This window comes from Echinococcus granulosus (genome assembly GCF_000524195.1).
Source record: "Echinococcus granulosus chromosome Unknown EG_S00036, whole genome shotgun sequence".
NCBI lineage: Eukaryota > Metazoa > Platyhelminthes > Cestoda > Cyclophyllidea > Taeniidae > Echinococcus > Echinococcus granulosus.
In genome coordinates, this window is record NW_020170416.1 from 616,896 (window position 1) to 630,188 (window position 13,293).

At 41.4% G+C, this 13,293-nt stretch overlaps 2 protein-coding genes across 2 annotated transcripts; both read left to right on the forward strand. All coding sequences in view use genetic code 11, as the record gives it.

Annotated features, from left to right (window-relative positions):
- Positions 1-830: 830 nt before the first annotated feature.
- EGR_05181 (hypothetical protein) lies at positions 831-1,434 on the forward strand (the record flags this gene model as incomplete). Its single annotated transcript, XM_024494430.1, has 2 exons — positions 831-1,163; positions 1,366-1,434. 2 exons carry the CDS (start codon positions 831-833, stop codon positions 1,432-1,434), a joined length of 402 nt encoding a protein of 133 aa, XP_024351216.1.
- Positions 1,435-4,729: 3,295 nt separating this feature from the next.
- Positions 4,730-12,654, forward strand: EGR_05182 (Polycystic kidney disease 2-like 1 protein; the record flags this gene model as incomplete). The annotated part of the gene is made up of 13 exons (XM_024494431.1): positions 4,730-4,862; positions 5,596-5,726; positions 5,896-6,149; positions 6,471-6,695; positions 8,152-8,314; positions 8,721-8,957; positions 9,211-9,392; positions 9,535-9,754; positions 10,105-10,232; positions 10,419-10,536; positions 10,978-11,238; positions 12,268-12,429; positions 12,634-12,654. 13 exons carry the CDS (start codon positions 4,730-4,732, stop codon positions 12,652-12,654), a joined length of 2,235 nt encoding a protein of 744 aa, XP_024351217.1.
- Positions 12,655-13,293: the final 639 nt, after the last annotated feature.

Below are 13,293 nucleotides of genomic sequence, written 5' to 3' on the forward strand. Positions count from 1 at the left end.
TTTAAACCTCGCGGGGTCAAATTTGAATTCCAAGCGTCTGATAACGGAAATCGATAGGCACATCTACGAGGCAGTGGCCCATCTGCGCAGCAGACTGTGCCTCGACTTGTCCTTTACCTAAAATTACCTGACTTGGGGGCAATTTCAATGCGATCCAACAACCACGGATCCCTCCCTCCCTGTACCTCGTTGAATAGTCAGCACTTTGCCGTGAGTCCTCTTACTCTCCACGTCTACGGAAAGGTGGCACCTGCGTAGCAGACTGTGTTTTGAAGTACCTCCCACCTGAACATGCCTGGAGCAGGGGTATTTAAGCGGGATCCGACAATCGTGGGTTTCTCCCCGCAGGTAGTGACAATCAACGCCTTCCACCACCTATTTTGTACTTCGCTATGCATCTCTCACATCTACGAGATTGTAGCAACTGTACAGCAGATTATGCCTTGATGCGCCTTCCGCCTAAATAGACCTGGACTGGGGCATTTCAATGCAATTTTTGACAACCGTGGATACCTCACGGCCACATTGACGGTCAACGCTTTCCATCACCTTCTTTGTATCTCTTTGAATAATCACTACTTCGTTGTGCGTCTTTTTGCCTTCCACGTGGGTAGATTAGACGGACGATTGAGAGACAGATAACGCAGATGTCAAAATTTTTGCCTTGATTGCACTGAATGGAAGTAGTAAGTAGTGTGTGTGAGTTGCTTTCATTTCGTCAAGATGGCCGACTGGCAAGACACCTTTGCCATTTTTCACTTTATAACGGAAAAAATTGTTTTTTATTCCTACCACCCACTGTCAGCAAAGCTGGACGCTAACAACCAGCGATGAGTAGAGAGTGTGGTCACCAACACGAAATCTACTCGGACATGACCGAGGAATGGATGTTCCTGGGATCGGTGGACATTGAGAAACTGACGATGTTCCTCCTCCTCCTTCTCGATCTGGCCATTCTGAGTGTATTCACGGCCATGATTATCCACATTGTGCTCACCATGAAGTATCCCTACAGTCAACGCTACAGGGGCGAGAAGGCGTACATGCGCACAGGCGAGTATCTCTTCACGGGTGAGTATTTCGGTGATGATGGCGAGAAGAATAGCCAACTGTCGATGAGCACGTATACCCTTCGTATCAAGTCCGTACTGTTCAGGGGTACTGTGAGGCTCTGGGTGTATTGCTCACGAAGTTGGGAGCTTACATAAAAGCAAGGCTCCGAAATGGTTCATCTCTATGTGAATGATATGATATGGTGACAATGTACTCCTAACTAGGAGTGCACCTCCTCCTATGATTAGTAGACCATTTTACACATCTGGAGAATTATTTCCTACCCACTCTTAAACTGCTTTTTGTCTACAGGAAAATCGCGGAAGGCTTTCAAGATCCTCCAATTCTTCCCACGTGAGTAAAGTGATCGCCCCAGTATAAATCCCCCTTTTTGACCTTAAAAATGCCATTTACAAGTAATGTGGGGGTGATACACTGGCGTCTTACTGTTCCTGCAATTTTTTTCCTTTCCCCCAATTCATTGAAGGTACCGAAACTGTTTGTTTGAAGAGCGGTATGGGATCGAAACTAACCAATCAAATTGCTGCATTGTAGGTCATTTCAAAAGCCTGGAAGGTAAGGCCCTAAAGTACCCAAAGTTGCTCCTTTTCATTAAAAACCTTCCTATTTAAAAATAAAAGACAGGTTTTGATGATCACTAACATTGCGTAAATTCTCCACTTGCTGCTGAAGAGCCTTTAAGTACAAGTAGGATCATGTCGTTCTGTTGATTTCTCGCCTACTCCCCCCCCTCCTTCTTTACCTTCGGTTCCTTTTTTCGCGACTTATTAAGAAAAGTTGATAAATCAAAATCTATAAAGAGATTTCTTTTTGACACGTTTAGGCTTGTTTTTAAGTAAATTTCGGGTAATTTAATTGCGAAAGAAAAAAATATTCTTCTCTTACTTTATAGAAGAGATCAGTGAAATTCCCTTCCATGAGCCAGGTTAGCTTTTGGTCTTGTTTTATGGTTTGTTTTGCGTATTTAACCAGTCTGTTTCTTACCTTGGGTTACATAATTAAACACACTCGGAACTGGCGTCACATATATGTGACATGCAAATCCTGCCAAGCTTATGAAAGATGTAGCTACTCTACATCCACTGCCATTTAGACCGGTTAAAATGAATTTTAAATGGAAAAGTGTTTTTAAATCGAGTGACGTAAATTTTAGCCTACTTTCCGACTTTCCTCAGAGGTAGATCCTAGTGGCGGCAGAATTATGGAACAGTGCGGTTCTGTAGCGCCCCGAGTCTTTTCTGAAATCGAAAGACCACATAATACTTGGGTGAGGAGTGTCCTGCCGACATATAGAAGAGTATAGGAAGCCAATGACATGGCCTTGGGGCTCTGTAACCCACCGCGAAAGCAAAAAGGCAGTTACAAAACTAATTGGAGTTTTGGATTCCTGTTCCATATTGCCACTTCTTAATTAAATTATTTCCTTTTTGTTTTTTTTAAGTCAAAGACATCATTGAGGAACCAATCGGTAGGCTTATCTTATGCTCTGTGTTACCTTATATTCTAAACCCTTGATCCCACTGAAACCCACCTGAAGTTTAACTGTTTGGCAAGAGCTACGGATATTAGGTAATTCCTCCTTGGTTTATTTTTTGAGCCACCTCCTAGAGTTAGAGCATCAAAAAAAGCCAAAGCACCGTACAACGAAAACAAAGGGGAGGCGAACCACACCGAGAATGTCGCCGTTACAAAGGTTATTCCGAACTAGTGCGAAGATGTCCTCCATAAGGAAGCCGCCGACGCCGTCACCCGCCAAGGCAACACCGAAACATCGTCTATTGAGAGAAAAAACTTGTACGATCATAGGAAGCCTTACCTGTCCACTGTTAAGCTTGCAAGTTTTTTTGTGACTCCAATGCTCTTTCAAGTGGTTATTCCAAAAGAAATTTTAGAAGTGGCAAATGATCAACTGGCTATTTATGTGACTTTTGCTAGAACAAAAATTTCAACTAAGTAATCTAAAGGATCGTTTGATTTTCAGACAACAGGATGTTCTTCCCACTGATCGAACCTAAACGGATAGAGAAGGTCAACGTTGAAAAGGCAGTGAAATCGAGAAAACCCAAGTCGAAGAAACGTAGATTGCGGGCTTAAAGAAGATACTGCTGAATAAATTTTTTTACAGGGGTAAATTTAATTTGCCTTCTTTGAGAAGAATAAATGTGGATGCGGGACTTGTAGATAAAGTATATAAAACGGTTTTGGCTATTTAACCCATTTTGACCATGACCTGGTACAAACTGAATTGTCAACCTACGCATACAATTTTGAAACCAGTGAATTGTCAACAGACGTAGTGTTTCAAATAATGGCAATATCTTCCAGTTGAAGCTAGGATAGAAAATCCACTTTTTGGCTTGGAAGCTGCACAAACATTGCTATGCAGAGTGTAAAAAAACTAGGGAAAACGAAAGCACCCCAACTGTTGGACGCGAAATTGGTGAATTTTCTGTTGCACGTAAATCCTTCTTCCCCCGATCTCTTTTGCTGGCAACCATAGCGACGATGGAGAAGGAAACAAAGCGCCCGCGCATGTATGGGCAAGAGCACATGAAGTGTGAATGTACGTTACCATGACTGCCATAGCCCATTAAAATTGCTGCTGAAATAGCTCCGTTATCACCGTTCCGTAGTTGGTAGGCGCGTCGAACGAGGAAATTACGGAAGGTGAAAGGTTTAAGGTTTGCTGTTTATCACCTTTTTGCCCTTTTTCTTTATTTTTGGGATATCCCCAAAATTCCCTTTATTTTCACAATGGTCAAAATTCTTAATGGTAGAAGGCTAAAATCCTACGGAAATTATCTAAAAATTCAGTAGGCAGGTCCTGCACGATCTTTTATCGAAGCTGGTTCATTCATAGAAGGGGTTACTATTTCATCGTTAATTGTGATGGTCCATCTTGAGTCGACCACAAGTTGTAACAACCAGAAAAATCCTAAAAAACTTAGACCTATCTAAGGAATCAAGAAAAGTAAATGATATTTTGACGTGTTTTTAATTGAGCTTAAGCAAAAAGCCTGACCGCCTCTTACTTCTACAAGTTTATTATTTTCTTTTATTAGAAGGGCATTTCTCGACCACAAGGACGTCTTTTGGCACCAAACATTTCCTTTTTATAGCTGTAAAGAGACACCAGTTCCTCTAAGGTATTTATCATGGCCACCCACCTGTACTCAATTAAAGACCGGCGTTAAAAATTGCAGCAGGAAATTTCTTAGCCGTGACATTGAAATCATTCTAAGTGTAGTTGATGTTTAATCAAGTAAAAGCAAAAAAAATACAACCAGTGCATTTGATGACATTCTGCTTTGAGACTACAGTGGTCCTTTACATGACTATTTGAGCAAAGAATACATCTTTCTTTTCTTCAAAAATGTCACCAAGGCCAATTTTGAACAGACGCTGAAGCCTAAGCTAAGCACCTTACATTTGTTACTTTAGATCTAAATATAATTTCTTTTAATGAAATACCTGCAAATTTAAACCAGAGATTTTACTGAAGAAAAATGCAATACTGTTAAAGATCAGTACGAAATTTAGTTAGGTTAATTGTAGTCGTTTTTATATCAAACAGGACTAACAAAAACTTCTATAACGGGGTTGTACTTTCTTGTTCATGCGTGCAAAGCGACATAAAAGATCGTTTGCATTCAGAATGACTGCGAACCCGGGTTACGAAAGCGATCATCTCGGCAATGAACAGGAAGCAGAGGCCGTCTTCCTCGACAACACACATTACAACTTCGAGGATAAGCAGTTGGGCTACGGAGACGCTGACACTCACGGCTGTTGGCACCGGTTTTGCGGCTTCATGAGAAGCAAGTTTACCTGATTGGAGGGGGGGGGGGGGAGGTATTTACTTTGCTACTGAATAATCATGACTAGCATCGTTTTATGCTATAGAATTCTGGGCCACTCGTATAACAGAGGATACGAGGTCGGACCGCGAGCTATTCATCAAAACAACACTTCGTGAACTGCTCATCTACATCTTTTTTGTGATCACACTCGTTACAAGTGAGTAACAGTGGTATTGTTCTCTTATATGTGCCACTATATTCGTAAGGCTTTTGAACATCCAACTGGCCAGCTATCAAGGTGGTGCTCTAAATCCATGGTCAAGTTACATGTGCTCCTCCAGACACACACAAACAACTACTTATAGATGCGTGTGATTCGTAACGACTTTGGAAATATAATCACTAAAGAGAACTAAGTATAACTTTTGGATAGATCTGCAGGAAGGCTCGAGATTTAGAAATCGAGATGATCCAGGTGGACTTCCATGGCATCAATCGGGTATGTGAACATGAAGGTGATGATGAAGACCTGCACAGCATCATTCTTTGCGTTAAATATACTCTGCATTCTTTAGAAAAGTCACCATCTACCTGCCCTAAATAGCCAAACCACCCAGTAGATTGGTTTCAAAATCACTCCCAGTACTGAAGAGGAATAGGGAATTTCCATGACATAATAATCCAACTTTTGTCTCTTTTCTTTTAACAATCTTGGCTTTAGTCGCTTTTGGGATGCTTGACTCAAAAGCCTTCTACATGACCGAGGCGGTGAGAGATGTGCTGATGAATACCCCGGTTGAGGACAGTGACCTTACCCTGGCCTCCGTCAACTCCATCGACGACTACTGGGATGTGCGTTATGCTTGTGGTATTGTCACATTGACAAAAATATTTGCCTTATGAAGTCAATGAGAGAGTGGAGGTTTAAGAACTTTATTTTTAGGTCTTTTAAATCTAGACTCGCTTGATGTGGCTCCACTCACCCACTTTAAACGTGTCAATCCTTTCGCCTACCGCATAGGTACTAAAGGGTCCATTGATCCACACCCTTTACGACAACCAGTGGTACAACAGCAAACTGATCAGTGGAAATGATACCTACTACTTGGGTTACGAATCGGTGAGACTGGGACTAATACGAATTCGCCAGGTGCGTGTGACTAACCACTCCTGCAGCATTCCGGAGGACTTTGCCCAACAAATTACCTCTTGTTATGGCATCTACTCTGACGCCATTGAGGATAGATCAACCTACGGGCCGGGCAATTCGACTGCGTGAGTTAAATGGCTGCTCAAGTCACGCCGTTGGGGAAGCTACCTTAGACTAGTTGGACCGTACCGTAAACTCGATCCGAGCCTATTCTGAAGTTGTAAAAAGGGACTGTGCTATGGCGGAGAGTGTATTAATGACGAAGAGAAGGGCTAGGGGGCTAGTGGAAAGGCTTGAAAGTTCCACCACCTAAAGGAAGTACAAAGGCGAAGCCTTAAGTTGTCGCGTAACTAACACATAGAGTTAAACAAACCAACAAAGTGGTAGCTTTGGGACTCGAGTAACATTACTGCCTCGAAAGTAGCTAAAATATCATCTGTTTTAAGATGGGTCTACACCTCGGGGGACGAGTTAAAAATGGGCATTCATTTCGGCACGGTGGCGGTGTACGGCGGCGGTGGGTACTACCTGGATCTGCCGCAGGATGAAAACATGACCTTGGAGAGTGTGACGGAGTTGTTCCAAAACCTCTGGGTTGACAGAGGCACTAGCGCCATCTTCCTCCACTTCACTGTCTACAACTCCAACGCCAATCTCTTCTGTGTTGTCTCGTAAGTTACGAACACAACTTGGACGTTTTACTGACGATAAAGACGAACTGTCACTAGCATTGACAGGATCCTTGGTGGAGCGGTTTTAGCAGCTTGAATCAAGCTATAATTCAACTGCTATAGTTATAGCCATGCTTGGATAACCAGTCGTCCCTCCTTAAGATCTGTTGAGTTTGATTATCATCACTTATTGCAATCACGTTGGAGTTGACCATAATTATAATTGTGTTGGGCTAATTTTAAAGAAAATCTATTAGTAGCTTTGACTTTTCACCATTTGAGGTTAAAGGCTTGCTACATGAGCAGATAAAGAGAAAGTGTAGATCAGAAATTTAGGGAGGTAAAAACTAGCTGCAATGCATTGTCAACTGCGCGAACTCCAATCTTATTTTGCTTGTAATATTACGCTCGAAAATGTAGCACTTTGAACCCTCCCAGAAGTTCAAATAAGGCATTTTGCAGTTAGGAAGATTGTGATTAGCATACAGAGGGACTAAGAAAGTAAGAGCGTGGTGAAGAGTAATACTACCGGGAGTAAATATGATCTGCGGAACTAGATAGGTCCATACAATTACATGCCAAGCGTAACGCTATATCGAAACGCTGTGGCGAAATGTGAGATTATTCTTTAAACTAAAACTTGGTCGCATTAGGGTTGAATACTAATTCCTGTCAAAAGAACAATCATAAGAGACGAGGATTACAAACTGCTTTGTAGTTATATATTTATGTGAATAAAATGGAAAATTTTCCCACAAATTCAAGTTATGATAGAGTGTTCCAGTTCTCTAACTTACTAGTAAAATAGGGGAGAAGAGAGGGGGCAACTTAATTTTTTAATAACAATTTCCTATGGCAAAACGATAAGAGTACTGACATCTTTTCTACGCAGTTTAAGATGGGACTGCCAGAATGCAAGGTGATTAAAATTTGCCTACAAACTCGCTTTATTTATAGACCCATCAACTTCTCTGAGTCTAGCCCTAAAATTTTCGACTTGTTTGTAGCAAAAATTAACCCTATGTATAATTGTTTAAAACCTAATTAAAATGAACAAGTATGCAAAAGTAGAAGTGGCAGGGATTTTAGAACTGGTGAAATCAACCATATATTATGCGCCGTCATCCTGCATAAAACACAACCTCTTTTAAAGCAGACAGTAAAAATTTAAGTCACAAAACAGCCTGAAAATAAGAAACGCGATTGTCGCTAATTGCAGTCTATTTTCCAATTTTTTAAATTATCTTAAGGCCAAAGCCTACTTTCCATTCAATTCATCGCAAGAGGCAGTTACCATGGTATCAAAAAATGGAACAATAACAGGAATAGTACAGCTCGGTTGACGAAAACTTGCAATATAGAATAATGCTTTCAAGTTACCAAAATTCCAAGGATGATTTTTTATGCAGGTTTAGATGAAGCAGGTAACTGGAAAATAATCCTCTTTGTTATTCAGACTCGTAGCAGAACTGCCTCCGACCGGGGGGATCCTAATTGGCAGTGAATTTCGAACAGTAAAACTGTTGCGCTACGTTCGGACGCAGGATTATGTTGTGTTGATGTTTGAGTGCTTCTTCCTCCTCTTCGTTGTCTACTACGTAGCTGAGGAGGTTATTGAGGTAGGTCCGAGACGGGAGTCGACACTTACAGAAATGCCCCCTGAGCCCGCTTTACGGTGTACTCATTAATCCCACGCATTTCACAAATCCATATAAATCACAAAAAATCGTTTCCATTGGTTTATGGCAAACCTGTATGGAGATTTTTAGTCACTATATAAATTAGCAAATCTGGAATACCTACAAGGCTTCATTTTTTCACTTAATAACATCACTTCTACAAAAATCGACTTCTTTTGGAAGCTTGTATAACGTATAAGGTACCCTCTTTTAGCTCATCTTTCCCCTTCCAAAGCTTTCATCTGTCAATGTCCGAATTACTACTCCCCTGATCATGTGGTCGGAACCACAGCAAAAAAATTTGTGAGATACTTCCTCAACACAAAGCTGTTATACTTGTCCACAGGTGTTCAACCTTGGCTACAAGTACTTTACAAAATTCTGGAACATTCTGGATGTTCTTGTTGTGGTACTGTCCTGCATCTGCGCGGGATTCAACATCTACCGCACGGTGAGGGTGAAAGCCACGTTAAGTAGTCTTCTGGCCAACCCCAACGAGTACTCCAATTTCGAGCGGCTGAGCTACTGGGAGATGCAATTCAATTACGCCGTTGGCATACTCGTCTTCCTGGTGTGGATTAAGGTACCTTATCCCCTTTCTCCCTCTCTCTCTTTCTACAAAGCACGCTGACATTGCGCGCATATCAACGTTTGCCATGTGCCTTCAAAGTGTCATTATAATGACCACAAGGAGTTGTACGTTCTTCCTGAAAGAAATCCACGATCCAAAGAAATGCCGAGCAGTATAAAAAAGCAAAGGAATTAGACTCCATTCAATGACACACACCTAAGGCAAATGTTCAGCTAGTTAATAAACACTCTGACTCCTTTCACAGATTTTCAAGTACGTCAGCTTCAACAAGACTATGAACCAGCTGAACTTGACCCTGGCAAACTGCGCAAAGGATATTGCCGGTTTCGGGGTGATGTTCTTCATTGTCTTCTTCGCGTTCGCCCAACTAGGCTACCTGGCTTTCGGGACACAGGTCTCCGACTTCAGCACATTCGCAACCTCCCTGTAAATTTGTTACCGGTTAACTGAAAATGAAGAATAAGAATTATAAAATCATGATTATAAGTCGCATGACTGGTGGAATAAGTGAGCATTCCATAAAGACGCAATAACTTGACGCAATTCCTTCCAACCATGTCTGTTTTAGCATGACTCTCTTCCGCATCATTTTGGGCGACTTCGATTTCCAGGCTCTACACGACGCGCAAAGCTTCTTCGGTCCACTCTACTTCCTCGTTTACATCTTCTTTGTCTTCTTCGTCCTCATCAACATGTTCATTGCCATCATTAATGACACCTATCTGGAGGTGAAATCGAATTTGTTGAACCAGCCCAGCGAGTTCCAAATGAAGTCATTTTTTAAACAAGTAGGTTTACCGAATTCGAGGTCAAAACTCTGCTGTTAGAGGTGAAGGAAACCAAAATAGGCAAACGAGGTGTGGGTGAATGAATGAAAAGATTATAAAAAAAGGTTGCATCTAAGGTGAGTGGTTCCCAGATCTTGGATAAGTGGATTAATTAAAAAGAGATAATTGGATCCGGGATGGATGCACCCTGGATGAATGGATGGATGGATATAGAATGGATGGGTGCAGGATGGATGGATGGATGAATGGATACAGGATAGATGGATAGTGACATATAATCTGCTATCTTGTCTGAGGAATAGAATAAATTGAGAATTACATTTGTGCTACACCATGAGTTTGTATTACAGCGCCTTAAGGATATGCGTAACAAGATGAAACAAAAGAAGAGTCAACTTCAAGAGATCCAAGACGCAATCGACGCTGTAGCTACCGAGGAGAACGATATGTCTATTGATGATCTGAAAGCTGAAATGAAGTATGTTGTGACCATATTTCTCCTCCTAATCAAACAAATTAAATGGTATAAAATCAATACATAAGTAGTCAGTAGAAAAAGTAGCATAGATATTTGTACCAAAAAATCACCCTCCTGTATACTAATGATAAATATTTTAAGCAAGAAGTTCCTTGTAAAACATAAATTAGATTAATCTTTCTTTAGCGGAGAAGCTAGTGGAGCTGCATTGGATGAGATTTTACGAAAAGTGGACACAAACAATGACATGAAGTTGGATACAAATGAGCGCAGGGCACTGCGTGAAACCCTGGAGAATAAAAAGGTAAATCAGCCAGACATTAGATAATTTCAAGAAGAGCACAGAAGTCTGTATTTTATGTAATGCTAGGGAAGGAAATGTCATTAAAATTTATAGGAAGGTTAATATAAGCAAGTTTTACGAAAGAAATAATATATTGAGCATTTCGTACGCCGAAGGGAATTAAGTAGTATCAACATCTTGAAGCACAACGCGTTGATTAATTGAAAGCTACAGGATTGATCGGCAAATTAATATGAACCAGTTTCCATCTCATCACTAATAGTAGGGACATCTTTTAAAACTTACCAAATCGCCGAAATGTTGAAGATGATGTACTAGGTAACGTGTTACTCTGGTGAGAAAAGGGATACTGAATTCCAAAACCAAAACAGCCCACCATATAGCCGAAAGGTACGTTTGCACCTATTTCTTTCCTCCTTCCCTTTCTGGTCGTCATTTTAGATGAGTCTGATGCAGGAGATGTTCAACTTCCAAGAGGCCGAAATTGGGCATTCGTACGATCAATTCTCCAAGCTGTTGACCACCCGGGTGGCGAGCAAGGAGGACATGGATCGGGCGTACATGCGTCTCATTCGACTGGAAAACTGCATCAAAAATGTCACCGAACGTCTGCATTCAATAGTGCGGAAGTTAAAGCAAAGTGAGGAGGTGAAAAATAAACGCACTGAGCAGATGCAAAACCTACTGGAAAATTTAGTCTCGGTGAGTGGGACTGCTAATAATGCTCGAAATTTCCTTCATGGTGAAGTTTTAGCACGAAACTAAGGGAAGGGCCTCCTCTGTGGGTTGCGTGATACCCAGTTTTGTACGGTTGCTTCAAATGACGTCTGGTACAACTTCTTCCAGTTTATGTGACGCCCTGTGCTGTATGTGTCTGGATATAGGTTCGCGCTGGTCGGTGGTTTATTCCTATTACCAATCATTTAATTATCGAGATTATTTAGTTTGGGATGTAGATTTGCAGTGCTCAGGAGTCGCTGGACCAGTGACCCTCTCACGACACAAAGACTGATTTTGAGAGGCCAGACGCCAGCTCACTTGATTATTGCGGTAATTACCACTCAAACTGCCCATAAATCTAGACATAGTTAAATTTATTCTTAGTAATTATGAATTAGCCATACCAGAGGTGGGTTGTATCTGATCAATACAAGTTCATCCACCCATTAATTTACCATTCTTGTATTCATCCATCCATCTGTCCATCTATTTATCAATTCTGCATCCATTCATCCATCCATCCTATATCCATCATCCAACCCATTCCTCCGTCCATCCATCCATCCATCCTGTATCCATCTTTCCTTTTACCTTTCCATTCACCCCTATCCATCTCCATCAGTCCGTTGTTAGTTTATTGGGTGTCTAGGGCCTCCCAGAAAGCAATTTCTCCCAGTCGCTTGGGCTAAGTTCTGTCGAATTCTTCTTTTATCCGGACTTCTTACCTCTCTCACTTCTTCCGAATGGCTAAGTATTGTTGTATTAGTAGTCTTATCGTATAAATGCACCCATTCTTTCCTGCTAATTGCAAGATTTTGCATCCTGAGGTAAGAGCAATACCCTTTAAGCATGTAGAGAATTTTGATGAATGAAGTTTGGTAGTGTATGTACTTAGAGGTGCAACTGATAGACACAAGGAAAGTCCTCTCATTATCAGTAGGGCTAAAGTTTATATAACATTCCAAAAAATTGTCTCATTCTTCCCTCCACCCCCCTGTGGACTGTTTTAAGGCTATTCATGCACCACCACCGCCACCACTGTCAGCAAAACCAAGCTTTGACCACCAGAGCAGTGTGGATGCTACTGAAATGTCCTCAGTAGCGCCTACACCAATGGAAGGGGTTAGGAAGAGACCCGACAGGAACCTCTCATTCAAAGGCCTGACGAAATTTGTGAGTCTTGCTATTACAAAGGCTAGATATTTTGGAAGTTCACGAGGCGCTAGGAGGCAGAAATAAAAGCAAGACTTTGTAATTTCTTATTTTTAAACTAGTGGGAAAATTTTAGGTTCAATTTGCTCACTTTGATTATATTCAAACAGTTCGCCTCATGTTAATTTTGGGGTTTTTCAGCAAATTTTGCTCTTCTTTTTTAAGGGCAGAAAGCGCGAAGAGTGAAATACTGCAGCAATGACAAGTGTTGTGTTGGATTTGCACTAAAGGAGTCATTTTGTCGTCGTCTACCCACCCGCGGTTAAGTGTAGTATGTCAATCATTATTTATCCATGAAAATAGAGCCATTTATTCAATCGAATTTTGTAACACACTTGCATGCTCTTATGCAAATTTGATTTTTATGGCATCTTTCTCATCTTTGGGAAAAGTGACCGGATATTTTTGAAGACTTGGTTGTATTTCACTGTTGTGGAGCCTGACTTCTTCTTGATGACGTGGAGGGATTTGTGGCTCCAGTCAAAATTCCTGTTAAAGGTGCATAAAAAGGTTGGGTTGCTATCAACATGACTGACATGATTGGAACCGGTATCCTGCCAAAATGGAAATGGGGACTGCGGAGATTAAACTTCTCGAGCAGTTAAGTCTGTAACTTAAATTGAGTAGCCCACTGGCCTCTCTGAACCTGTAATAAAGGCACGCCTGCAGGTAAAGAAGATGCGTTCCTAAGGCTGGGGATCATAGGCATGACCTTTCGGTAGTCTTGTCGGGTTGAAATCACCAAACCTGGCGACTGAGAGGCCACTGTGTTCAGATCGCAGGTAAAACAGTCGACAAGATAGCCTTCAAAAGATCCCTTGGACA